This window comes from Pelodiscus sinensis, chromosome 24 (assembly GCF_049634645.1).
Source record: "Pelodiscus sinensis isolate JC-2024 chromosome 24, ASM4963464v1, whole genome shotgun sequence".
Classification (NCBI taxonomy): Eukaryota; Metazoa; Chordata; order Testudines; family Trionychidae; genus Pelodiscus; species Pelodiscus sinensis.
Window position 1 is genome coordinate 127568 of NC_134734.1, and position 25339 is coordinate 152906.

General features: G+C 66.4%; 1 protein-coding gene across 5 annotated transcripts; it reads left to right on the forward strand.

The window, feature by feature from the left end:
* Nucleotides 1–1169: 1169 nt before the first annotated feature.
* Nucleotides 1170–23952, forward strand: LOC102461495 (persulfide dioxygenase ETHE1, mitochondrial). 5 transcript variants are annotated; one of them, XM_075908466.1, is made up of 22 exons: nt 1170–1329; nt 1496–1588; nt 2173–2280; nt 3109–3267; nt 4110–4190; nt 4262–4379; nt 4643–4785; nt 6752–6866; nt 7460–7685; nt 9040–9156; nt 9269–9362; nt 9544–9715; nt 9813–9867; nt 10408–10547; nt 10753–10843; nt 11184–11259; nt 21346–21490; nt 21637–21785; nt 22143–22272; nt 22634–22723; nt 23007–23123; nt 23272–23952. In XM_075908466.1, the coding sequence occupies exons 1-22, from the start codon at nt 1279–1281 to the stop codon at nt 23322–23324; spliced, it is 2523 nt and encodes an 840-aa protein (XP_075764581.1). In that variant the 5' UTR covers nt 1170–1278; the 3' UTR covers nt 23325–23952. The 5 variants fall into 5 exon arrangements, with proteins under 5 accessions (XP_075764581.1, XP_075764579.1, XP_075764577.1 ...); XM_075908464.1 differs by lacking the exons at nt 1170–1329; nt 1496–1588; nt 2173–2280; ... (11 more) ...; nt 10753–10843; nt 11184–11259 and adding an exon at nt 14179–14362; XM_075908462.1 differs by lacking the exons at nt 1170–1329; nt 1496–1588; nt 2173–2280; ... (11 more) ...; nt 10753–10843; nt 11184–11259 and adding an exon at nt 19789–20025.
* The last annotated feature ends 1387 nt before the right edge of the window (nt 23953–25339 follow it).

Genomic DNA, 25339 nt, shown 5'->3' on the forward strand with positions numbered 1-25339 from the left:
GCCCCGGGCCCCCCTCGCGGGCTCTCCCGGGCTCTGATGCCTGGCTGGAGGGGCAGGCCTGGGTGCTAATTAGGGTGACCCTTTTTAAAGGGACAGCGCCATATTTAAGCCCTCCCAGGGGAGTCCCAATTTTTTCTTAAAAATGGATGCAGCTCCCGTCCCTCCTGCATGGTGCCGAAAGGGCTCCTGCTGGCCTCCTGGTATGACCCTGCCCCTGCCTGCCCCCCACCCGCTGCCTCAAGAAGGCGCAGCACTTGGTACCAGGAGAGGCGGGTCCATCCTGGCATCCCAGCCAGGCATGGGGGGTGCAGAACACTGGGCAGGGTGGGTTGGGTCAGGCTGATTGGCCACACTCACCCCTGTGCGAGAGAATGTGGGAAAGTGTGGGTGTGCCCTGTCCCCTTGCAAGAGAGTGTATAGGAATGAGTGTGTCCCCTGTCCCTATGTGAGAGAGTGTATAGGAATGTGTGTGCCCTTTCCCTGTGCAGGAGAGTGTGCAGGAATGTGTGCGCCCTGTCCCCGTGCGAGAGTGTGCACAGGTGTGAGCGTGTCCCCGTGCAGGAGAGTGTGCAGGAATGTGTGCGCCCTGTCCCCGTGCGAGAGTGTGCACAGGTGTGAGTGTGTCCCCGTGCAGGAGAGTGTGCAGGAATGTGTGCGCCCTGTCCCCGTGCGAGAGTGTGCACAGGTGTGAGTGTGTCCCCGTGCAGGAGAGTGTGCAGGAATGTGTGCGCCCTGTCCCCGTGCGAGTGTGCACAGGTGTGAGCGTGTCCCCTGTCCTTGTGCAAACCTGGCAGCCAAGAGGGTGACTACAGGCCCCAGCTGGTAGGGTTCTGGTGAGCAGGGGCTCGGTGACCGAGCTGTGATTTGCACGTGTGCACGGTTGTGGTGAGCTGTTGGTGAGCTCGCGTGCGCACGAAGCGCGGCACCAGCGATCGCCCCGAGCCCCGGCAGAGAGGAAGGGGGCACGTGCTCCATGACGTCATGACGGCCTTAGAGGCGACTTTCCTTCTGTGCCGCCAGGGGGGGCAGCACCGGTGGCAAGGCGCATGCGCCGCGATCGAGCGGGGAACGCGGGAAAGAGGCGCGAAGGGGCCACCGGCGCGCGCCGCTTCAGGCGACGCCGGGCGCTGCGCATGCGCATAGCCTCTCGCTGCGCAGCGGCGCCTGCGCAGAGCGCTCGGAGGACCGGGCGCACACAGAGCCGGAGGCGCAGAGCGGTTCTGCTTCCGGCGGGCGGCGGAGTTTTGCTCCCGGGTCGGGGCGGCGCGGAGCGCGGCGATGCCGGAGATCGGGATCCGTCATGTGGTGTCCGCGAGCAGCGCCGACCCGGTGCGGGGCAGACCATTCCGGGGGGGGGGCTGGGAGAGACCATTAGGGAGTGGGGGGGTCCCGGGGAGGCGGGAGGGGCATTCCCCGTGGAGCGCGGGGGAGCAGGGCGGGAGAGTCCATTCCGCGCGGGGGTGCGCGGCCCCCTGACAGTCTCCCCCCCCCCCAGACTCACTGCGCCGAGAACCTGCTCAAGGGCGACACCTACCGCAAGTGGCGGGCGGCGCAGCCCGGCGAGAAGCAGCTGTCAGTCATCCTGCAGGTGGGGGCGGGGCGCCCGGACCCCTGGGCTCTGGGGGGGGGGAGGGGCGGGGAGCCCGGACCCCTGGGCTCTGGGGGGGGGGGAGGGGCGGGGAGCCCGGACCCCTGGGCTCTGGGGGGGGGGAGGGGCGGGGAGCCCGGACCCCTGGGCTCTGGGGGGGGGAGGGGCGGGGAGCCCGGACCCCTGGGCTCTGGGGGGGGGGAGGGGCGGGGAGCCCGGACCCCTGGGCTCTGGGGGGGGGAGGGGCGGGGAGCCCGGACCCCTGGGCTCTGGGGGGGGGAGCCCGGACCCCTGGGCTCTGGAGGGGGGTGGGGGGGGGAGCCCGGACCCCTGGGCTCTGGGGGGGGGGTGGGGGGGGGGAGCCCGGACCCCTGGGCTCTGGGGGGGGGAGGGGCGGGGAGCCCGGACCCCTGGGCTCTGGGGGGGGGAGGGGCGGGGAGCCCGGACCCCTTGGGCTCTGGGGGGGGGGAGGAGCGGGGAGCCCGGACCCCTGGGCTCTGGGGGGGGGAGGGGCGGGGAGCCCGGACCCCTGGGCTCTGGGGGGGGCTCGTCCCCGGCCGTGACTGTCCCCTCCCCGGCGGCAGTTCGAGAAGGAGGAGCGGATCCACAGCATCGACGTGGGCAACGAGGGCTCGGCCTTCGTGGAGGTGCTGGCCGGCAGCTCCGCCTCGCCCAGCGAGCAGGACTACGAGGTGAGAGGAGGGAGCCGCCCGTGCTGGGCTCCGGGCGCCCCCAGGCCTGGGTGGGGGGCGGGAGGGCCGAGGGTGGATCGGGTTCAGCGACCCCTGGGGGGTTGGGTCAGGTCCATCGGCCACTCTCATCCGTCTGTGAAAGAATGCGGGAAAGTGTGTGTGTCCCCTGTCCCCGTGCGAGACAATGTGCAGGAATGTGTGTGTCTCCTGTCCCCGTGCGAGACAATGTGCAGGAATGTGTGTGTCTCCTGTCCCCGTGCGAGACAATGTGCAGGAATGTGTGTGTCTCCTGTCCCCGTGCGAGACAATGTGCAGGAATGTGTGTGTCTCCTGTCCCCGTGCGAGACAATGTGCAGGAATGTGTGTGTCTCCTGTCCCCGTGCGAGACAATGTGCAGGAATGTGTGTGTCTCCTGTCCCCGTGCGAGACAATGTGCAGGAATGTGTGTGTCTCCTGTCCCCGTGCGAGACAATGTGCAGGAATGTGTGTCCCCTGTCCCCGTGCGAGACAATGTGCAGGAATGTGTGTGTCCCCTGTCCCCGTGCGAGACAATGTGCAGGAATGTGTGTCCCCTGTCCCCGTGCGAGACAATGTGCAGGAATGTGTGTCCCCTGTCCCCGTGCGAGACAATGTGCAGGAACGTGTGTGTCTCCTGTCTCCGTGAAGGAGAGTGTGTAGGGATGAGTGTGCCCTGTCCCCGTGCCAGAGAGTGTGCGGGAATGTTCCCAGAGGTCTTGGTCCCTTTGGACTGGGGTGGTGACGGGATTTGGGGCGGGGGACACCGGAGGGTTAGGGAGCCTTCTCTACACCAGGGTCCCTCCTCCCCAGGTGCTGCTGGTCACCTCGTCCTTCATGTCGCCCTCGGAGAGCAAGGCCGGCACCAACCTCAACCGGGTCCGGATGTTTGGCCCAGACAAGCTGGTGAAGGCCGCGGCTGAGAAGAAATGGGACCGAGTGAAAATTGTCTGCACTCAGCCCTACACCAAGGTGGGGCCCCTCGCACGCTGGCCAGGGTGGAAGGGATTCCGCGGGGGTGAGCCAAAGGGGCAGTGCGGATCAGTGGCCATTTTCACTACACCCTGCTGAGGTGGGGCAGGGGTGACGTGCTCCAGGGACAGTCCGGACTGGGGAGTAGCTGTGTCGCTGGGACACTCGAACCCGACTGCCTCTGGGTCCAAAGAAAAATTATCAGAGAGAAAGACACAAGCCAGACCTTCCTTTACCATGCTCAGTGACTGGAGAGCAAGGAGGGCTTTTCTCTTTCGCAGGCTGAATTTCCTTTCAAGCTGGGACTCTCCCCTTTGGTTCAATCCATCCAGCGTTCACTGATAACATGAAATGGGAGAGGTGAGGTAGAAGCCCCTGGTATCCTTCTCCCCCATTGCCTCTCATCTTATGTACATGCGGCTTGAACTCTCTCTTGTATACAATGAACATTTCTTATTCACGCATTTCCCCTGTTGGAGACTGGCTGCCAGAGCACGTAATGCCTGGTGGGGTATTGAGCTGGTCTCTGTCTACCCAGGAGGTAGTCTGGGGGTATTCCCCACAGTAACTTCAGAGTAGAAGGTTATAGCTTTATACACAGAGTTGTTCCACATTTTAACAGGACAATGATGTTCTGCAGATTATGAGTTTTCACATGATACTTCCCGAGGCAGACTTTGTACCAAATGTATGATAACAGTGTGAAAGTGGACACAGTGGGTAAGTGGAGGAAGGATGAGGTCTAGTGGTTAGACCGGGGACAGGGGCTGTGAGCCAGGACTTCTGGATTCTCTCTCCAGCTCTGCCAGTGAGTCACTTTCTTTCTGGCTGATCTCCTGTAGACCTTGGCTTATGGGCTGTCCTTCGTGAAGTTCCACTCGCCGCCCGAAAACAATGAAACCCCATCAAAATCTGCCTCTCCGGTGAGTAGAGCTTTCCTGTGCCCCTCGTCCCTGACCCGCAGCCTGATAACCCGGCCTACCTCTCCCCGCAGAAGGTGACCAAACTGGGCCAGTTTAAGGTAAAGGACGAGGATGGCAGCTCTGCCTCATTGAGACCTGGGGCCCTGTTCTTCAGCCGAGCTAGCAAACCGCTGCTCACGCCGCCAAAAGGTACCGGAAACTTCTGGAGGGGGAGGGGGAGGGGGTGTGGGCGTTAGACTGGGAGTTGGGAGCCAGGACTCCTGGGGTCTCTCCCGGGCTCATGGAGGGCAGTGGGGGCTAGTGGTGAGAGCTGGGTGTGCTGCCCGCCCGCCTAGTTTACCCGGAGGTGCCGGTTTCCAGGGGCTGTCCCCTGCCCTGGGGTGGCTCTGGTGAGCTCCGCGTGCTGCTGCTGAGCCTCGTGGCCGTGACGTCTCTTCTCTGCTCCCGTGCAGCCTCGCCCACAGAGGACCCGTCCCCCAGCTACGCCGTGGCCACCCTCCAGGCCAGCACGCCCCACGCCGCCTCCCCATCCCCACCCGCCGTGGGGAAACCCACCGCCAGGACCTCCCCCAGCTGTGCTGCAGCCTCCCCCAAGGTATGGCGCCTGTGGGGCCGGCCCTCCCTTGCAATGGCAGGGGCTGCGGAGCCGGGGGGCAGGGCAGAGCCTCGCGGAACGGCTTCAAATTGTCACTGCAGAGTGAGTGACACCAGGCGCTGGCCTGCTCGCCTTGCCCCGGGCTCCCGGGCCCCGTGCGGGAGCGGAGATGTGCACCGTGCTGCGCAGTCTGGCAGAGTAAGCGTTCGCCCTGGGAACCGGGGGCTGCAGGAGATTCCCTGTCCGGGGCCATTTCTCAGTGCTGGCAGGTGGCTGCATGTCGGGGTCGGGCAGGGGAGCCCTGTCGATGTCCCTGTGCCCCGCCCCAGAGGTGGCTGCATGTCGGGGCCGGGCAGGGGAGCCCTGTCGATGTCCCTGTGCCCCGCCCCAGAGGTGGCTGCATGTCGGGGTCGGGCAGGGGAGCCCTGTCGATGTCCCTGTGCCCCGCCCCAGAGGTGGCTGCATGTCGGGGCCGGGCAGGGGAGCCCTGTCGATGTCCCTGTGCCCCACCCCAGAGGTGGCTGCATGTCGGGGCCGGTCAGGGGAGCCCTGTCGACGGTCCCTGTGCCCCGCCCCGGAGGTGGCTGCATGTCGGGGCCGGTCAGGGGAACCCTGTCGATGTCCCTGTGCCCCGCCCCAGAGGTGGCTGCATGTCGGGGTTGGTCAGGGGAGCCCTGTCGACGGTCCCTGTGCCCCGCCCCAGAGGTGGCTGCACGTCGGGGCCGGGCAGGGGAGCCCTGTCGACGGCCCTGTGCCCCGCCCCAGAGGTGGCTGCATGTCGGGGCTGGTCAGGGGAGCCCTGTCGACGGCCCCGTGCCCCGCCCCAGAGGTGGCTGCATGTCGGGGCTGGTCAGGGGAGCCCTGTCGACGGCCCTGTGCCCCGCCCCAGAGGTGGCTGCATGTCGGGGCTGGTCAGGGGAGCCCTGTCGACGGCCCCGTGCCCCGCCCCAGAGGTGGCTGCATGTCGGGGCCGGTCAGGGGAACCCTGTCGATGTCCCTGTGCCCCGCCCCAGAGGTGGCTGCATGTCGGGGCCGGTCAGGGGAACCCTGTCGATGTCCCTGTGCCCCGCCCCAGAGGTGGCTGCATGTCGGGGCCGGGCAGGGGAGCCCTGTCGACGGTCCCTGTGCCCCGCCCCAGAGGTGGCTGCACGTCGGGGCCGGGCAGGGGAGCCCTGTCGATGTCCCTGTGCCCCGCCCCAGAGGTGGCTGCATGTCGGGGCCGGTCAGGGGAACCCTGTCGATGTCCCTGTGCCCCGCCCCAGAGGTGGCTGCATGTCGGGGCCGGGCAGGGGAGCCCTGTCGATGTCCCTCTGCCCTGCCCCAGAGGTGGCTGCATGTCGGGGCCGGGCAGGGGAGCCCTGTCGATGTCCCTGTGCCCCGCCCCAGAGGTGGCTGCATGTCGGGGCCGGTCAGGGGAGCCCTGTCGATGTCCCTGTGCCCCGCCCCAGAGGTGGCTGCATGTCGGGGCCGGGCAGGGGAGCCCTGTCGATGTCCCTGTGCCCCGCCCCAGAGGTGGCTGCATGTCGGGGCTGGTCAGGGGAGCCCTGTCGACGGCCCTGTGCCCCGCCCCAGAGGTGGCTGCACGTCGGGGCCGGGCAGGGGAGCCCTGTCGACGGTCCCTGTGCCCCGCCCCAGAGGTGGCTGCATGTCGGGGCTGGTCAGGGGAGCCCTGTCGACGGTCCCTGTGCCCCGCCCCAGAGGTGGCTGCATGTCGGGGCCGGGCAGGGGAGCCCTGTCGACGGTCCCTGTGCCCCGCCCCAGAGGTGGCTGCATGTCGGGGCTGGTCAGGGGAGCCCTGTCGACGGTCCCTGTGCCCCGCCCCAGAGGTGGCTGCATGTCGGGGCCGGGCAGGGGAGCCCTGTCGACAGCCCTGTGCCCCACCCCAGAGGTGGCTCCACGTAGGAATCCCGTGCGGTTTGGGCCAGTGACTGACCTCTTGTCCCTGACCCATTTGCTTCCTCCTCAGGACCCTGCTCCCACCAAGAGGAAGTTTGAGTTCAGCAAGGAGAACGCAGCCCCTGCTCGGAAACCGGACCCCAAGGCCTCTCATCCCGCCCAGCCGACCCCCAAGAAGCCCAAAGGTGAGAGGGGGCTGGGTGCCAGGGCTCTGTGGTTCTGCCCTTGGCTCTGGGAGGGGAGCGGGGGCTAGTGGTTGGAGCGGCAGGGCTGGGCGCCAGGGCTCTGTGGATCTGCCCTTGGCTCTGGGAGGGGAGCGGGCGCTAGTGGTTAGAGCGGTGGGGCTGGGCGCCAGGGCTCTGTGGTTCTGCCCTTGGCTCTGGGAGGGGAGCGGGGGCTAGTGGTTGGAGCGGCGGGGCTGGGCGCCAGGGCTCTGTGGTTCTGCCCTTGGCTCTGGGAGGGGAGCGGGGGCTAGTGGTTAGAGCGGTGGGGCTGGGCGCCAGGGCTCTTTGGATCTGCCCTTGGCTCTGGGAGGGGAGCGGGGGCTAGTGGTTGGAGCGGCAAGGCTGGGCGCCAGGGCTCTGTGGATCTGCCCTTGGCTCTGGGAGGGGAGCGGGGGCTAGTGGTTGGAGCGGCAGGGCTCGGTGTCCCAGGCTGTCTCTGCCTTGGGGGCCGTGGGAGGCCGGGTGGGGGGTGAGACGTGGGGCAGAGGGCTCTGTCGCTCCTTTGGCTGGGCGTTGGGGTTGGCTCACGACGGTTCCCCCCATCCTCCTGCCAGCCCCTGCGCCGGCTCCCCCCTCCGGGCCGCCCCCCCGCAAGCCGCCTGCCTCCAAGAAGCAGCCGAAGGCGGAGGGGGCGGCGGGGGATTTTCATCACCTCCTGCAGGGGACGGTCTTCGTGCTGAGCGGCTTCCAGAACCCCTTCCGCTCCCAGCTGCGGGACAAGGCGCTGGAGATGGGCGCCAAGTACCGGCCCGACTGGACCCCCGACTGCACCCACCTCATGTAGGTACCGGCCCCTCCCCCGCCAGGGCCCCCGACTGCACCCACCTCATGTAGGCACCGGCCCCTCCCCCGCCAGGGCCCCCGACTGCCCCCACCTCGTGTAGGCACCGGCCCCTCCCCCGCCAGGGCCCCCGACTGCCCCCACCTCGTGTAGGTACCGGCCCCTCCCCCGCCAGGGCCCCCGACTGCCCCCACCTCGTGTAGGTACCGGCCCCTCCCCCGCCAGGCCCCCCGACTGCCCCCACCTCGTGTAGGCACCGGCCCCTCCCCCGCCAGGGCCCCCGACTGCCCCCACCTCGTGTAGGCACCGGCCCCTCCCCCGCCAGGGCCCCCGACTGCCCCCACCTCGTGTAGGTACCGGCCCCTCCCCCGCCAGGGCCCCCGACTGCCCCCACCTCGTGTAGGTACCGGCCCCTCCCCCGCCAGGGCCCCCCGACTGCCCCCACCTCGTGTAGGTACCGGCCCCTCCCCCGCCAGGGCCCCCGACTGCCCGCACCTCGTGTAGGTACCGGCCCCTCCCCCGCAGGGCCCCCCGACTGCCCCCACCTCGTGTAGGTACCGGCCCCTCCCCCGCCAGGGCCCCCGACTGCCCCCACCTCGTGTAGGTACCGGCCCCTCCCCTGCCAGGGCCCCCGACTGCCCCCACCTCGTGTCGGTACCGGCCCCTCCCCCGCCAGGGCCCCCCGACTGCCCCCACCTCGTGTAGGCACCGGCCCCTCCCCCGCCAGGGCCCCCCGACTGCCCCCACCTCGTGTCGGTACCGGCCCCTCCCCCGCCAGGGCCCCCCGACTGCCCCCACCTCGTGTCGGTACCGGCCCCTCCCCCGCCAGGGCCCCCGACTGCACCCACCTCGTGTCGGTACCGGCCCAGCCGGCCCCTCTGGACCCAGGTACCGACCTTCCCATCGGCTGCCCTGCTGCGTGTGCCCTGCCCCCTGCCCCCTGGGGTAGCTGCCAGGAGTTGGGCCCCCAGCCCAGACCCTGCACACGAGGTGGCACCACCTCACCCTGCAGATTCAGGGCAGTGGGTGCATCAGCGATCCCGCCGGAGCCGCAGTGACCGACCCTGCGCCCCTGACCCCAGCCGTGGGGCGCCCCCTAGCGCAGCCCCACCTCCCCCGTGCCCCAGAGCCTTTTCTCCCCCAGTGTCTCTGGGGCCGTGCTGTGGCCCTTCCTCGCCCTCTGGGGGGTCCTGGGCCCCTCCCTGCGGAGCCGGGTCTCCTGCAGGAGTAACCCCAGGGGCACCCTCCCAGCGGTGTGCTGTGCAAAGAACCCAGGAGTCCTGGCTCCCCGCCCCCAGAGCTGTGGGGGGGTCTCTCCCCAGCCTCTCTGATCTCCGTCTGCTTCCCCCCCAGCTGCGCCTTCGCCAACACCCCCAAGTACAGCCAGGTGAAGGGGCGCGGGGGCACCATCGTGCGCAAGGAGTGGGTGCTGGACTGCCACCGGACCCGCCGGCGCCTGCCCTGCAAGCGGTGAGGGGGCCCCGCCAGCGGGCTGGGAATGGGCGATGGCTGAAGCGGGGGGACTCCGGGGGCCGGGGAGCGGCGCCAGGCCCGGGGGTAACCCAAGGGTGTCCCTGGGCAGGTACCTGATGGACGGGCCGCCCGCCTCGGCCAGCGAGGAGGAGAGTGAGGAGGAGTCGCCCACGCAGCCCCGCGAGACCCCCTCCCCCCAACAGGTAGGGGGCCTGGCTGGGGATGGGGAGGGGAGGGAAATCTAGTGGTTAGAGCAGGGGGCCTGCGACCTCAGACTCCTGGGTGCTCCCTGGATCTGGGATGGGGGGGTTGGGTCTAGCTCCCCAAACCCTGCCCCTGTTGACCCCGGCACCGACCCCCCCTCCACGGCCCTTTGTCTTGCAGAGAGCCGGGCAGCCCAGCTCCAACCACCAGGCCCCGCTGCCTGCCAGGGCCCAGCCGCAGGGCGAGTCCTCGGGGGAGGAGACGGAGCCCGGCACCTCCTGGGCCAACGCCAGCACCTCGCGGGCCCGGGGGGAGAGCTCCCCGGCCTCCATGGATAGTGGGGAGCCCACAGGTAGGAGGAGGACCCGGGAGTCCTGCCCCCCCCCCCCACCCTGGCGTATCCCACAATGCCGTGCGGCGGCAGGGACTGACATGCTGCTGTTCCCCAGGGGCGAGAGGCAGCGGGGAGGGCGACTCCGGTGACACGGACGACGAGCTGAGGAGGTGGGTACCGCAGCCGGCGCTGGCAGGGGCGGGGCTCCTGGGTTCTCCGCCCGCCTCGGGGAGTGGGGTGTGACAACATGGGGGTCGTATTCGTTCTGCTGCCCTCTAGGACCCCCGGGAGCGTGCCTCAGTTTCCCCAGGCGCTGCGCCAGTAGCGAGCTGGGGATTTCGGTGCGATAGCCTCCCCCACGTAGGTCTGGGGCGGGCAGCTGGGTTGTGGGTTGGTCTGGCTGGCTTGGGGGGCAGGCCCTTGGCTCTGGGCCCCTCTCCCCCGGCTGGGCTGCCCTGGCTGCTGGTCCCTGTGCTGACCACTGTGTGCCACGCTGGGAACCGAGAACCCTCCTGCTCTCCCTGCCGGCTGTGGGCGGGGGCAGGGCTCCGGGGCTCCCCACCTCTGGGGGACGAGGGGTCAGAGCTAGGAGCCAGCACTGCTGGGTTCTGTCCCGGCTCGGGGAGGGCGTGGGATGCAGGGGTTGGAGGGGAGCCCCAAGGGAGGGTGTCGCCCCCCGGTCCCCAGCTGACCCACGCTCCCTGCTGCAGGGTGGAGGAGGAGCACCGCAAGAAGCAGCAGGCAGGTCGGGAGGTGGCATCGGACCCCGACGACGACCCCTACGGTGGCTCCACAGACGAGAACACGGATGTGGAAGTGGAGCCGGATCTGCCCATCCCGGAGCTGCCTGGTGCGTGGGCCGGGACAGGCTTTTCCCCTGGCGGGGAGAGGTGCCTAGCCTCTGTTCACAGTGCCTGAGCAGAACACAGGAGGGAGGCGTTGAAATCATGTGGCAGTGAGTTCCACCGGGGAACACCGTTTGAATCCAGCGGGGAGACGCCCAAGCGGTTTTCCGGCTCTTTGCCTCAACCCTTCCCTTTGCTCCTTCTTCCCAGATTTCTTCGTGGGCAAACGCTTCTTCCTGTACGGCGAGTTCCCCGCCGCGGAGCGACGCCTCCTGCATCGTTACATCACGGCGTTCAACGGGTGAGAGGCGGGGTGGGGCCTCGGGCCGTCACAGCGGCCGCTCCCTCCACCCAGACGTGGATATGGGAACCCGGTTTCAGTTCTGCTGGGTGGGGGGTCAGATTCTTCCCCCGTCGCTGTCCTAGGCGTGATCTGACACTGGCAGGCTGTTAAAACGCCTCCCCATACCACCCCAGAGGCAGCTGCATCCTTCAGCCTGGGGAAGTGCTTTTCTAATTGATGGGCGGATGGGAGTCTGGGGCGGGGGTAGCAGGAGCTGCAGGTCAGGGGTGAGGGGCCGGGGGGGAGCCGGGGGCCTCTGGCCGGGGGGAGCGGGTCTCACGCTGCCGTCTCCGCACAGGGAGGTGGAGGGCTACATGAACGAGCGGGTGAACTACGTCGTCACGGCCCAGGAGTGGGACGACGCCTTTGAGGAGGTGAGCGGCTGCGGCTGTGGTGCTGCTAGGGGCAAGGGCCGAGTAGCGCCCCCTCCTGGATGAGGTCCACGTGTCCTCCCTGGTGTGGGCAGGGGACACGGGGCTTGTCACCTGTTTATGCAATTTGGGTGTTTTTAATTCAGGGTTTGGAGTCTTTGAAGCCAGGACTATGGGAGGGGAGTTGGGTCTAGGGGTTAAAGCGGGGAATGGGGAGCCAGAATTGCTGGGTTCTGCCCCAGCTCTGAGAGCGGAGCGGGGTCTAGTGGTTAGAGCGGCAAGGGGCAGGGCTGCTGGGTTCTGCCCCGGCTCTGAGAGCGGAGCGGGGTCTAGTGGTTAGAGCGGCGGGGGGCAGGGCTGCTGGGTTCTGCCCCAGCTCTGAGAGCGGAGCGGGGTCTAGTGGTTAGAGCGGCAAGGGGCAGGGCTGCTGGGTTCTGCCCCGGCTCTGGGAGGGGAGCAGGGTCTAGTGGTTAGAGCGGCGGGGGGCAGGGCTGCTGGGTTCTGCCCCGGCTCTGGGAGGGGAGCGGGGTCTAGTGGTTAGAGCGGCGGGGGGCAGGGCTGCTGGGTTCTGCCCCGGCTCTGGGAGGGGAGCGGGGTCTAGTGGTTAGAGCGGCGGGGGGCAGGGCTGCTGGGTTCGGCCCCGGCTCTGGGAGGGGAGCGGGGTCTACTGGTTAGAGCGGCGGGGGCCAGGGCTGCTGGGTTCGGCCCCGGCTCTGGGAGGGGAGCGGGGTCTAGTGGTTAGAGTGGCGGGGGCCAGGGCTGCTGGGTTCGGCCCCGGCTCTGGGAGGGGAGCGGGGTCTAGTGGTTAGAGCGGCGGGGGCCAGGGCTGCTGGGTTCGGCCCCGGCTCTGGGAGGGGAGCGGGGTCTAGTGGTTAGAGCGGCGGGGGGCAGGGCTGCTGGGTTCTGCCCCAGCTCTGGGAGGGGAGCGGGGTCTAGTGGTTAGAGCGGCGGGGGGCAGGGCTGCTGGGTTCTGCCCCGGCTCTGGGAGGGGAGCGGGGTCTAGTGGTTAGAGCGGTGGGGGCCAGGGCTGCTGGATTCGGCCCCAGCTCTGGGAGGACAGTGGGGGGCCGGGACTGCTGGGTTCTGCCGTGGCTCTGGCTGCCCTGGGGGTGCTGCGCTCACCGCCCGGCCCTCGTCCCTGCAGGCTCTGACCGCCAACGCCAACCTCTCCTTCGTCCGCCCCCGCTGGATCCACGCGTGCAGCGAGCGCCAGCGGCTCGTCCCACACCAGCCGTACGTGGTGGTGCCCCGCGCGTAGCCTGGTGCTCGGAGACCCCGCCCGCCAGCGGCACAGCCGGGGGCTCCCGGGACGACACGCCTGGCAGGGGTGGCTCCCGGCCTCGCCTGAGCCTCCTCTTCTCGTCAGCTTCCAGGGGGTGGATGCAGGGGCTGTCCTGGAGCAGCCCCCCAGCCTCCCTCATCACCCCCCCCGGTCAGCGCTGTCGGCTTAATCCCGGATTGACTCTGCTGCCGACGCCCCAAAGGGCTTTGAACCCGGCTTCTTCCGTTCCCTTGGACTGCGAGCACGTCCTTCGGGCCGGCGGCTTCTCGCCCCACCAGGAGGGGAGCCCGAGGAACCCCCCCCCCCCATTCCCACCCTGGCCATGGGGCCCCCCTGCACTGTGAACTTCCACCCGGCCACAGATGTGTGGGGAGGGGGTAAAATCAGTTACAGGCTGGGGGGAGTGGTTAGGGTGTCTGTATGTGGTCAGTTTCAGTCCCACTTCCTGGTCAGTTTCACAGGTTGGAGTGTTTGTGTGGTTCCCCTCCCATCACTTCTCCTGCCATCCCTGTCCCCGTGGGGGGGCTGTTTGTATTTGTGGGTTGGGGGTGAGGCTCTTTTTTTACACAATTTTTTGTGAGTGAAATAAACAACTTTCCAGTGCAGCTCGGCTTAACCCCCCCTTTAGCACAGGGCTGCGGCTGCTCTCCCCATCAGGCTGCTGATCCTGGGCCCCCTGCTTCTCGCCGCTGCTGGGGCATGGCTTTGTCCATGTGGGGCAGGGGGTCGGGGTGTTCTGCCCCAGGGGGTTGTGTTGAAAGGGGCCCACAGCCCCTCAGAAGGAGCTGTGCTGCCAAGCTCCCTGCCCTGGGCAGAGCACGTGTGCCCGGATCTTGCCGTTCTTCGGAGGGCTGCCCTCCCCTTTCCAGTAGCAGGTTGGGGCCGTCAGCGTATTGAGGGGCTGCAGGGTGGGAGTGAGGGGCACTGGCATAGCTTGGGGGGCAGCCCAGGGCTGGGATAACAGGCCTGCAGGTCAGAAGTGGGGGGCAGGTCCGGAGTGACTTTTGAATTAAAATCTCTCAGCCCCCCAGTCAAATGGACCTTTAACTCCATGGGTTAATTTCCCATCACTGAAAAGTTGGGCCCTCCGCTACATTGCTTTCACCTGCTCCGAATTTCTATCCAGTGAATTATCCCCCTCCAGGATCATTCACTCCGTCGTTCCGCATTTTCTCTCCCTTCCCGTCACAATCTGGGCCAAGTTATCTTTCACTTTTTCTAACTGGCCACAGAACTTTCCCCGTTCACGGTTTATCTTTGTTGTTTCTGTTAGTTCGTCTCTGCTGCATTCGTTCATCTGGTTCATTTTGCTTAACCCACCAAGCACCTACCGATTTTTACCCAGCCTGCTTTCACCAGGCTATAACCGTTGACCAACTACCATCCAGGAGCCACAACTAGGTTCTACAGTCAGGAGAATGCATAGCACTAATTAACACTCACTCATTCCCCAAGCAGCATTGGCTTCCCTTTGCCCATCTGGGCATTTCAGTTATCGGCAGGTATGCGTGTGTGTATGAGAAATGGACATTCACTGATCAAAACCGACTCCTTCCAAGGAGCACGGCTCATTGCAGTTCGTTACGTGCGCAATCCGTGCGCGACAACAGAGCATTAATAATTAACAGCCGAGCAGCAATTGATCGCTTTGGCAAAGGCGAACAGCCAGTGGCCAGCCTGACGCCGGCGCCCCAGCAGGAAAGGGGGAGCTCAGTGAGGCTCAGAGCCAGAGCACGGCAAGAGGAGGGAGAAGCGTGAGCCGTGGTCGGAGGCCGGCTCCTGGCGACAAGTCAGAACTGCAGGGCAGTAATCAGGCCTGCACAGGTAGGGCTGCGAATGTAGGGGCAGAGCAGCGGATCTCGCCGGGATCGGAAAGAAAAGGGGAGTCTAGGGGTGCTGGGGCCTGGAGGGAACGAATCGGGGAAGGGTGGGGGCACCAGTTCTAGAGGCGAGGAGGGGATCTTGGCCTGGCCGGGCAGTGCAGATGGGAAACGGTGCCCCTGTGAGCCGTGGAGGCTGACCCGGGCTGGATGGGCCTACGCGGGCTGGGGCCTGGCCCACGAGAGGGTCTGATGGGCAGCGGGGCGAGGAAAAGCTCCCGGAGGGACAGGTGTGGAGACCAGCCAACGGCAGCGAGACCAGACTCAGGCAAGTGACAAATGGGTCATTTCTCTGCCATAGGAAGTGGCGGGGGGGGGGGGGGGGTATTTTGTCCTCTACTGTTAGAACTGACACGGCTGCTGTTTACCAGGTGCAGCCTCTAATTCCTAGTAACTAATTATTATAATCCACTGTCCAATCTCATTTAAAATATTACTCAGTTCATCACTTACACTGCTCCGTTGGTTAACATTATAAATTAGAGCTTGTGCAGCAAACACCCTTCCTGGCCCAGACTAGGCCCTGCTGTGCCAGGCGCTGCCCCGATCCTGACAAAGATCAGGGCCCATCGGGGGGGGGGGGCCACTGCTTCCACCCCACCCAAACTGCCCAGACCCACATTACTGCCTGGCCCTGCAATTAAGTATTGTGTTCAACCACCACCAGCTGCAGCACTGGCATCCTAGTCCCAGCCCATCCACACACTCTGGCCGTCGGGTCTCGCGCTGGCGTCACCTCCGGGCCATGCACCTGTTAGTCAGCCCGGCCGGCCTCTCCCCAGCAAGGGCTGCACTTCTGTCCGCTGGTGGGATCTGGGCGAGTGGAACCGGGCTGGGCTTCTCACCGGGCAGATACCCAGGGGGGAGTGAGCAGAAAGCCCAGAGAGCTACGGCTGCTTCCCCCTGCTGGGGCTTTGGCCCCACCGCCCCCAGCCAAAATACAAACGGGCCCAAACCAACCGATGTTTAATAGTCCCTCTGCCCCCCATAAGCCCCATGTCTCCCACCATCACCCACATCCATCCTCTGTCTGACCCTATCCCCCTACCTGCATCCATCCCCTACCCCATCCTCATCCCCCTACCCCCATATCTGTCCCCCACCCACAACCCCACCCATCCCCCTGCACCTGCATCCATCCCCTACCCCATCCTCATCCCCCTACCCCCATATCCATCCCCCACCCACAACCCCACCCATCCCCCTGCACCCATCCCCTACCCCATCCTCATCCCCCTACCCCCATATCCGTCCCCCACCCACAACCCCACCCATCCCCCTGCACCTGCATCCATCCCCTACCCCATCCTCATCCCCCTACCCCCATATCCATCCTCCACCCACAACCCCACCCATCCCCCTGCACCTGCATCCATCCCCTACCCCATCCTCATCCCCCTACCCCCATATCCGTCCCCCACCCACAACCCCACCCATCCCCCTGCACCCATCCCCTACCCCCATCCTCATCCCCCTACCCCCATATCCGTCCCCCACCCACAACCCCACCCATCCCCCTGCACCTGCATCCATCCCCTACCCCATCCTCATCCCCCTACCCCCATATCCGTCCTCCACCCACAACCCCACCCATCCCCCTGCACCTGCATCCATCCCCTACCCCATCCTCATCCCCCTACCCCCATATCCATCCCCCACCCACAACCCCACCCATCCCCCTGCACCCATCCCCTACCCCCATCCTCATCCCCCTACCCCCATATCCGTCCCCCACCCACAACCCCACCCATCCCCCTGCACCTGTATCCATCCCCTACCCCCATCCTCATCCCCCTACCCCCATATCCGTCCTCCACCCACAACCCCACCCATCCCCCTGCACCTGCATCCATCCCCTACCCCATCCTCATCCCCCTACCCCCATATCCGTCCCCCACCCACAACCCCACCCATCCCCCTGCACCTGCATCCATCCCCTACCCCCATCCTCATCCCCCTACCCCCATATCCGTCCTCCACCCACAACCCCACCCATCCCCCTGCACCCATCCCCTACCCCATCCTCATCCCCCTACCCCCATATCCGTCCCCCACCCACAACCCCACCCATCCCCCTGCACCTGCATCCATCCCCTACCCCCATCCTCATCCCCCTACCCCCATATCCGTCCCCCACCCACAACCCCACCCATCCCCCTGCACCTGCATCCACCCCCTACCGAAATCCCCCCCCCCCCCGCTCCCCGAAGAGGTGGCTGAGCCCGGTTTGCAAGCGGGGAGGTTGCCCCTTAGCCCAGGCGCTCCGGGTTCGGTTCCCGGCGGCAGGGGAGTCTGGACTCCTGGGTTCCAGCCCTGCCCCTGCTCTAACCACCAGACCCCACTGCCCTCCCCGAGCTGGGGGGAGCCCAGGGCCCTGCAGAGCAGGGGGAGGGGATGATGCAAGAGGCCCCGAGGGGGGGCAAATCCCAGCGCGAAGGGGGTAAATAGCGCGGGGGGGGGGCAGAGTCCATGGGGGAATCCCCAGAGCAGGGGCGGACGCAACAGAATCCACCACGGCGGGAGGACGGGCCAGTGGCAAGGAGCGAGCCTGGACTGTACCAAGTGCCCGCGCAGGGGTGTGTCAAGGCTTCCCCCTCATTCGTCCATCTGGTTTCTCTCACCAGGTCCGGCTGCTGTCGATGGCGAGGCGCGAGGGACAAAATTCACAGTGCAAACGCGCTGTGGCTGTTCTATCTGTGCGGTGTCCCCCCCCCCTCGCCCCGCAGTGGCTCTTCCAGGTTTGGTCTCCCCCTCCAGTCACACGGGGTTGATTTGTTGTCGCAGGGCCTCTCAGGAGTTTGCAGCAGGAGAGCTTGTAGATTATCCGGGCATCCTAGTTTGTTTATTGTAGGGTCTCCTGTGAGCTCCGGGCCTGCCTAGGCTGGTGTTTACTGTAGGGTCTCTCGGGGTGCTGGGGCTGTACACACTGGCTTGTTTACGACAGGGCAAGGAGGCACTGTAGTGTGTTCACTAGGGTCTCCTGTGAGCACTGGTGCTGCAGCGACATGCTTGTTTATTGTAGGGTCTCTCATTTGCACTGGGACCACAGGCAGTTTGGCGGCTCTCTCCAAGAGGGCTGGGGCTACGCTCGCTCGCTTGTTTACTGTAGGGTCTCTGGGGATCTCGGCCTGGGGTTATTGCAGTGGGGTTGCCTAGGAACTCAGCATGCTGGGTTTGCCCTGAGCCCCGCCCCGACGCTCCTGGGTTTATTGTTGCAGGCTCTCCCTGAACTCAGTGGGGCAGGTTCCACATTTGACTATTTTCTGTAGAGCGTAGAATGGATGGAGCAGATAAATACAGACAATGCTCTGTAACAACTGGGGTGGGGGCGGGGGGGAGAAGGCTTGAGCTCTAACCGCTAGATCCCGCTGCCCTCCCAGAGCTGGGGATAGGCCTGGCCCCAGCTCTGACCCAGCACAGCTGCTACTCGGCCACTCTGCAAGCCCCTCAGTTGCTTCCTGAAAAGCAAAACCCCACAGGATGGGCAGCAGGGGGGCAATTAGGTGAAACCCTAGAGATCTGGCCGGTGGCTGGAGAGCCCCCTGGCTGGACCGTGACCAGGGCTGCTTAGAGGGCAGGGGGACTCTCCTGGGGGTCAGCATGGCCCAGAGATGGCAGGGGAACGAGAATTCTGCCTGTGGCGGCTGTCACTGCCCAAAACAGCGTTCAGTGCTATTACACTGCAAGGACAAAGGGGGAGGGGGGGCGGTTTAGACTGGTTGGGAGCCGGGACTCTAAGAGGGGAGTGAGGTCTAGTGGTTAGAGCAGGGGGGGCTGGGAGCCAGGACTCTGTGGTTGTAGCCCCAGCTCTGAGAAGGGAGTGGTGTCTAGCAGTTAGAGCAGGAGGCTGGGACCCAGGAATCCCAGGTTCTACTCCTGTCCCTCCCCCGTGCCCCATGGCATCAGTTTCTGGGTGGTCAGTCCCCCCTTCCCTGCTACAGTGACCCCGACAGCCCAGCAGGAGTTTCTGCCTCTTCACACCCAGCCGCCCCAGCTCTGTTATTGTCACTGCACGTTCCCAGCCTGCTCCCTGGGGCCCACAATCATCCCGCCGGGAGCCGGCCCAGGCCTGGTAACCACAGCGCTGCCGGGAAGGAGTGAGGGTGTCACACTCCTGGGCCTGGCCCCAGCCCATCCCTAGAGAACCCAGGCGTCCTGGCTCCCAGCCCCTTGCTCTGACCACTAGGCCCTCCTCTCTGAGCTGGGGAGAGAACCCGGGCGTCCTGGCTCCCAGCCTGCCATGCCTAGAGCTGTGACTTGTGCCCTGGGACCCAAAGTCCATAGGGCCCAGGTTATAAACAATGACGTCACCCCCTTAGCCTCTTGCATCTGGCCCAGGCGCTGAGCAGCTGGGGGGGGGAGGGGCTGTTCCAAGGGAAAGGTGGCAGCTGAAGGGTTAATCTCAGCTGCTCCTTGGGCAAAGGGCAGAGACCAGCCACACAAGAATAATCCCCCGCTGCTGACACAGCCAGGGACCGAACCCAGGAGTCCTGCCCCTCCCCACCCCCAGAGGTTCTAACCACTAGACCCCACTCTCCTCCTAGAGCTGGGGCCCGAACCCCGGACTCCTGGCTCCAACCACTAGGTGATGCTGCCTCCCCTAGAGCTGTGGTATTTGTGGGGTTAATAGGACAAACAGGAAATGAAACTTCCAGCCCCGGAGCCGTCCTGCAGAATGGACCAATCAGGGTAGGGTGTGTGGGGGAATGCGACCTTCATTTGCATATTTAAAGGGGGCTCGCTGAGTAGCTGTGGGCCCAGTGTTGTGTTTCCTATCCTAAGGGGAGACCTCTGTAGTGTGCGACTTTCCAAAGAGGCGGCCTGCGAGTGTGTCTGGCTCTCGCGGCACCGTGTGTGTGTGTGTACACGTACGTGTAACCCGTTGTGGGACAGAGGGGACCTTGGGATGGGGTGTTAATTGTGTCCCTGCGTGTGTGTCGGGGCTGCTGCCTGTGTCTGTGTGCGCTGTATTCCAGGGAGTGTGTGTCGGAACCCTGTGTGTACCCCCGTGGCTCGGTGCTGTGCACACCCGCGTGTCACTCTTCCCGTGTGTGTGTGTATCTGTGTGTGAGGTCTTTCCCTACAGCGTGTGTGTGTGTGTATCTGTGATCTTTCCCTACAGTGAGTGTGTATCTGTGTGTGTGTGTGTGTGTGTGTGATCTTTCCCTACAGTGTGTGTATCTCTGTGATCTTTCCCTACAGTGTGTGTGTATCTGTGTGTGTGTGTGTGTGTGTGTGTGTGTGTATCTCTGTGATCTTTCCCTACGGTGTGTGTGTGTATCTGTGTGTGTGTGTATCTGTGTGGGTGTGTTACTCGGGGGTGTGCCGGGGGTGTCTGTTTCCACGGTCCGAGCCCCCCCCCCCCCCCCCAAGGTGCAGCTGGCCCCTTACGGGCTCCCGATCCCGGCCCCGCCCCCTTCCGTCCGCCCCGCCGCCCGTCCCTGGCATTTAAAGGGCCCGAGCCCGCGGCGGGTACCAGCGCAGCGCCCGCTCCCGGCCATGTGGCTGTCCCGGAGCGGCCCGGTAGCGGCCGCCGCCCGCCGCGCCCTGCCCCTGAGACCCTACTGCACCCGCCGCGCCCAGCGCCAGGGGCTGCTCTTCCGCCAGGTGAGACCCGCCGGCCCGGGACGCCTGGGAGGGGAGTAGGGCTAATGGTTAGAGCAGGGGGGCTGGGACCAAGGGGGGCTGGGTTCTCTCCCCAGCTCTGGGACGGGGGGCGGGGCTGGGAGCCAAGACGCCTGGGTCCCTTGTCCGGCTCTGGGAGGGGAGTAGGGGCTAGTGGTTAGAGCAGGGGGGCTGGGAGACAGGATGCCTGGGTTCCCTGCCCGGCTCTGGCAGGGGAGTAGGGGCTAGTGGTTAGAGTGGGGGCGGGGCTACAGGAAGCCTGGGTTCCCTGTCCGGCTCTGGGAGGGGAGTAGGGGCTAGTAGTTATAGTGGGGGCAGGGTGACAGGATGCCTGGGTTCCCTGCCCGGCTCTGGCAGGGGAGTAGGGGCTAGTGGTTAGAGTGGGGGCAGGGCGACAGGATGCCTGGGTTCCCTGCCCGGCTCTGGCAGGGGAGTAGGGGCTAGTAGTTATAGTGGGGGCAGGGTGACAGGATGCCTGGGTTCCCTGCCCGGCTCTGGGAGGGGAGTAGGGGCTAGTGGTTAGAGTGGGGGCAGGGCGACAGGATGCCTGGGTTCCCTGCCCGGCTCTGGCAGGGGAGTAGGGGCTAGTGGTTAGAGCAGGGGGGCTGGGAGACAGGATGCCTGGGTTCCCTGCCCGGCTCTGGCAGGGGAGTAGGGGCTAGTGGTTAGAGCAGGGGGGCTGGGAGACAGGATGCCTGGGTTCCCTGCCCGGCTCTGGCAGGGGGGTAGGGGCTAGTGGTTAGAGGGGGTGGAGCTTGGGAGTCATGCTGCTTGGGTCCTTGCCTGGCTCTGGGAGGGAAGGGGGCTAGTGGTTAGAGCAGGGGGGGCGGGGATACAGGATGCCTGGGTCCCTGCCTGGCTCAGGGAGGGGAGTGGGGTCTGGTGGTTAGAGCTGGGAGCCAGGCCTCCAAGGTTCTCCCTCCAGCAGGAAGTCCTGGCAGGCAGGCGCGCCCAGGCCGGGTTATGGCTGGCGTGAGCTGATCATTACCCCGGGAGGGGCTGTAACTCCCCCTGGCTGCCTGCTGGGTCCCTATCAGCCCTTTCCCATCCCATCCCACCCACCAGGCACGGGGGGGCGGGCGGGCAGGAGGCGTTGCCAGTCACCTGGCTCCTTTGGCATGCAGCCGGCTCAGCAGCTTGCACGCAGCCCCTGGCAGGGCGCCCGGCACGGCGGGTGGGGACGGAGGAGCAGCAGGATGAGCTGAGCGAATGGATTGCTCCAGCGCTGGTGGCCTGGCGCCCAGCCTGCTCTAACCACTAGCCCCCACTGCCCTGGCGCTGCTAACTGCATCTCCCTCCCAGCTCTTTGAGCCCGAGAGCTGCACCTACACCTACCTGCTGGCCGACCTGAAGAGCAAGGAGGCCGTTCTGATCGACCCCGTGCTGGAGACGGCCAAGCGGGATGCGGGGCTGGTGCAGGAGCTGGGCCTCAACTTGCTGTTCGCAGGTGAGAGCCGCCCTGGGCCGGGGAACGGGTCCAGGGCCTTTCCCCTCCAGGGGGCGCCGGCCCCGATGCAGCCCCGGGGGGCACTGGCAGGCTCAGGGGGGCCGGGCCAGGTTCCCGTCACTCAGTCCCTGGTTGTGTCCCCGCAGCCAACACGCACTGCCACGCCGACCACATCACGGGCACCGGGCTGCTGAAGAAGATGCTGCCGGGCTGCCGCAGCGTCATCGCCAAGGACAGCGGCGCCTCGGCCGACATCCACATCCAGGAGGGCCACGCCCTGGAATTCGGGGCCTTCGTAAGTCACCTGGGCACCCCGACTGCTGGGTTCCCTGCCGCTCTGGGAGAGGAGTGGGGGGGTCTAGTGGTTAGAGCAGGAGGGCTGGGCGCCCCAACTCCTGGGTTCCCTGCCGCTCTGGGGGGGACGTGGGGTCTAGTGGTTAGAGCAGGAGGGCTGGGCGCCCAACTCCTGGGTTCCCTGCCGCTCTGGGAGGAGAGTGGGGTCTAGTGGTTAGAGCAGGAGGGCTGGGCGCCCACACTCCTGGGTTCCCTGCCGCTCTGGGGGGGACGTGGGGTCTAGTGGTTAGAGCCCGGGGCTAGGAGCCAGCACTCCTGGGTCCCATGGAGGGTCATGTCGCTGTCCCCCCGTCTGCAGGCCCTAGAAGCCCGAGCCACGCCCGGACACACGGACGGCTGCCTGACCTACGTGCTGAATGACAGGACCATGGCCTTCACCGGGGACACACTGCTGATCCGGGGCTGCGGCCGCACCGACTTCCAGCAGGGTGCGGCGAGCTGGGGGGCTGGGCGGAGGGGGGGGTGTTGCTGGGGGGAGGGGATCTCGGGGGTGGGGTGAATGGTAACATGGGGGGAGGATGGTGGTTGCCACGGCAATGGGGGATATCTCCAGGTCATGTCCAGCCTTTCCCATGGGGATGGGGGTTATCTCTAGGGTGTGATTGGCAGTTGCCATGGTGACGGAGGGGGTCTCTGGCTCTACCATAGTGATGAGGAACATGGGGGCTGGTTGCCATGGCGCTGGCAGGGTGTGTGGGGCTCGGGCAGGGGGTGCTATGGGGCGTGCCGGGGGCTCGGGGTGTGCGAGTCCCCCAGCCCACGGTAACCAGCCCCCCCGTCTGGCTCCAGGCTCCCCGGAGACCCTGTACCGCTCCGTGCACGAGAAAATCTTCACGCTGCCCGGAGACTGTCTGATCTACCCCGCCCACGACTACACGGGTGAGGCGGCGCGGGGGGCTGGGGCGGGAGTCAGCGGGCGGCGGTGCTGGCCCTGGGGCCCTAGGGGGCGCTGTGGCAGGGGGGCTGGGGCAGGAGTCAGCGGGGCGGCGGCGCTGGCCCTGGGGCCCTAGGGGGCGCTGTGGCGGGGGGGGCTGGGGCAGGAGTCAGCGGGCAGCGGTGCTGGCCCTGGGGCCCTAGGGGGCGCTGTGGCGGGGGGTGGGGCCGCAGGGCGCGGGCTCCCCCTGCTGGTGCGGAGTCTCACCCGCCCCGCTGCCCCCTGCAGGCCAGACGGTGTCCACGGTGGAGGAAGAGCGGACCCTGAACCCCCGCCTGACCCAGAGCCTCGAGACCTTCGTCCAGCTGATGAACAACCTGAATCTGCCGAAACCCCAGCAGATTGGTGAGGCTGGGAGGGGAGTGGGGCCTAGTGGTCAGAGCAGGGTGGGGTGGCTGGGAGCCAGGACTCCTGGGTTCTCTGCCCAGGCTACAGGCGAGGCCGGTGCCCCTCCTTGCTCTGCCTAACGTGTCTCCGTTTTTTCCATCCGCAGACTTTGCCGTCCCGGCGAATCTCAAGTGCGGGATACAGGATGTCATGACTTAGCCCCGCCCCTCGTGCTAAGCTCCACCCACGCGTCATAAGACACGCCCCCTCAATGACCCTTGTGTGGGTGGCCGGTCCTTTGGCCTGGCTTCTCCCTGGCTCTCACGCTGGTCCCTGCCGGGGTCTCCTGCAGTGTGGCCCTGGCACAAGGGCAAATCCCTTAACTGGGGGTTAAGCTCCCAGAGTTGGAAATCATTCCCACGGGGATCCCCCCCACTCTGGCTTCGGGGACTCTGCACCTTCCTCTGCACTAGCTGGGGGCAGCGGGCTGGCCTCCCCTGAGAGCAACCCCCCATAGCTGGAGTGGGGCTAGCAGCAAGGAGCCCTGGCCTCCGGGGGGGGGTTTGTCCAAGAGGCCTCAGCCCCCCATACTGTGCTGGACTAAGTGGGGAGGGGGCTCCCCCTTCCCATGCCCTGGCTGGCTTTCCCCTGCACGCTGCAAGGTTCCCGGCACTGGCTGTTGGCACGGGCGGGTCTCCCCCTCTCTGCTGTGGGGGTCGGCGGGGCCTCTGGACCTGGAGCTGGGCGGGGGACTCCCCGGGGCCCCTGTCTGGGAACGGGGCTCAGTGTGGGGGTGGGGGTTGGGAGCGACCCGTGCTGCTGCCAAGAATAAAGGTGTTGGACCCTCCCTGGCGAGTTTGTGGTGGGAAGCTGGGCCGATGAGCCGGGATGGAGGGAAGGGGGGGGCCTGAGTTGGGGGGGCTGAAGGACCCTGGGGGCCAAGCTGGGGGGCAGGCAAGGGTGGAGAGAGTGTTACTGCAGTTGGACACTAGAGAGCACTGCTGCCTCAGTTTCCCCAGCCTGGTTCCTGGGTCTGCTCTTCACCGGGGGGCCCAGATCCCCTGAGCCCGCCACCCCGAACAGCAGCAGGAACCTGCATGGGGCCTGGCCCACTGGGGCAACAAGAGGGGAGGAGACTTGATGTCCAGCCTCGCCCCTCCTGGAGAGCTGAACTGACCCCCCCAAGGCCTACTAGTTCTTCCCTCTTTCTCCCCCCCCCCCCCCCCCGTGAGCCCTGACCACAGCACCCCCCCACACACTAAAGAAGGGACCCCCCCCTTGGTCTGTCCCTTGTCCACCCTCATGCCTGGAAACCACCCCAGAGACAGGTGCAAGGCTGGGGGAGGGGAATCTTTCTGCCCCCTGAACTCCATGGAGCTCGGCTAGAACTCGCCCTCGGGACACGGACCAGCAGGGGGAGCCCTCGCCCTGCTCCCGCCCACGTGGGACGCTGCCCCTTTAAGGCTGCAGCCCTGGAAGGAAGGATGGAATTGTGGGAGATGGAGTCCCCGGGGTTGATGGGTGCTGTAGGCTGGCCCACAAGGCATGCTGGGAAGGGGGCAGGGCTATAAAAGGGCTCCCTTGGCCATTGCCAAGTGGAGGTTGTGGCTGGTTGTAGGGCTGTGTCCCTCTGGGAGGCAGCCCCATGTGTCCTCCCTGCAGGGGGCTGGGAGACGCAGCTGGGGGCCAGGGGGCACTTTGCCCCTAGATCCTCCCCCCCCCCCCCCGATCTGGGGTTCTTGGGCTCCTGCTGTCAGGTCCCTTCGCTGTGCTTGGGCTGCGGGAGGCAGGAAGGGGTCAGTGGGGGTGTGAGGTGGGAGCAGAGCCCCCCCCCCGTGGGTCTGTGGGAGGCTGCTGGGGCTGGGAGGCGGGGGGGGGGGGGGGAGGTGGTAGTGAATGTGTGAGGAGCAGCGGAGGGGGAGAGTCCCTGTGGTGGGGAGGGGGGCTGCCCTCCAAGAAGCAGGGACACCCCCCTTTGCTCTGCCTCTCCCCAGCCCTGGGGTGCCCGGGAAGCGCCCCGCCTGCAGCGAGGAGCCAGGGGGCTGCCTGCCCCTCTCTGCCGCGGGGGCTCACTCGGGGTTCACCGACCGGCCTTGGCACGCGGTTGCCAGCGCTGCGGAGAGCGGCGCGAGGGGGCGGGCCACTGTGACAAATCGAATTCGGGGCTTTTGTGGGGCTGTGGCGCCGGATCGGCCCCCGGGGGAGGGAGCGTGGCACCGTCTTGCGGGGCAGCC

Excerpts from the sequence above, each read along its gene's own strand:
- LOC102461495 (XM_075908466.1), top strand. The coding sequence starts at position 1,279 with ATGCCGGAGATCGGGATCCGTCATGTGGTGTCCGCGAGCAGCGCCGAC. Across the intron at positions 1,589-2,172 it reads AGCTGTCAGTCATCCTGCAG|TTCGAGAAGGAGGAGCGGAT; the intron begins GTGGGGGCGGGG and ends CCCCGGCGGCAG. Across the intron at positions 2,281-3,108 it reads CCAGCGAGCAGGACTACGAG|GTGCTGCTGGTCACCTCGTC; the intron begins GTGAGAGGAGGG and ends CCTCCTCCCCAG.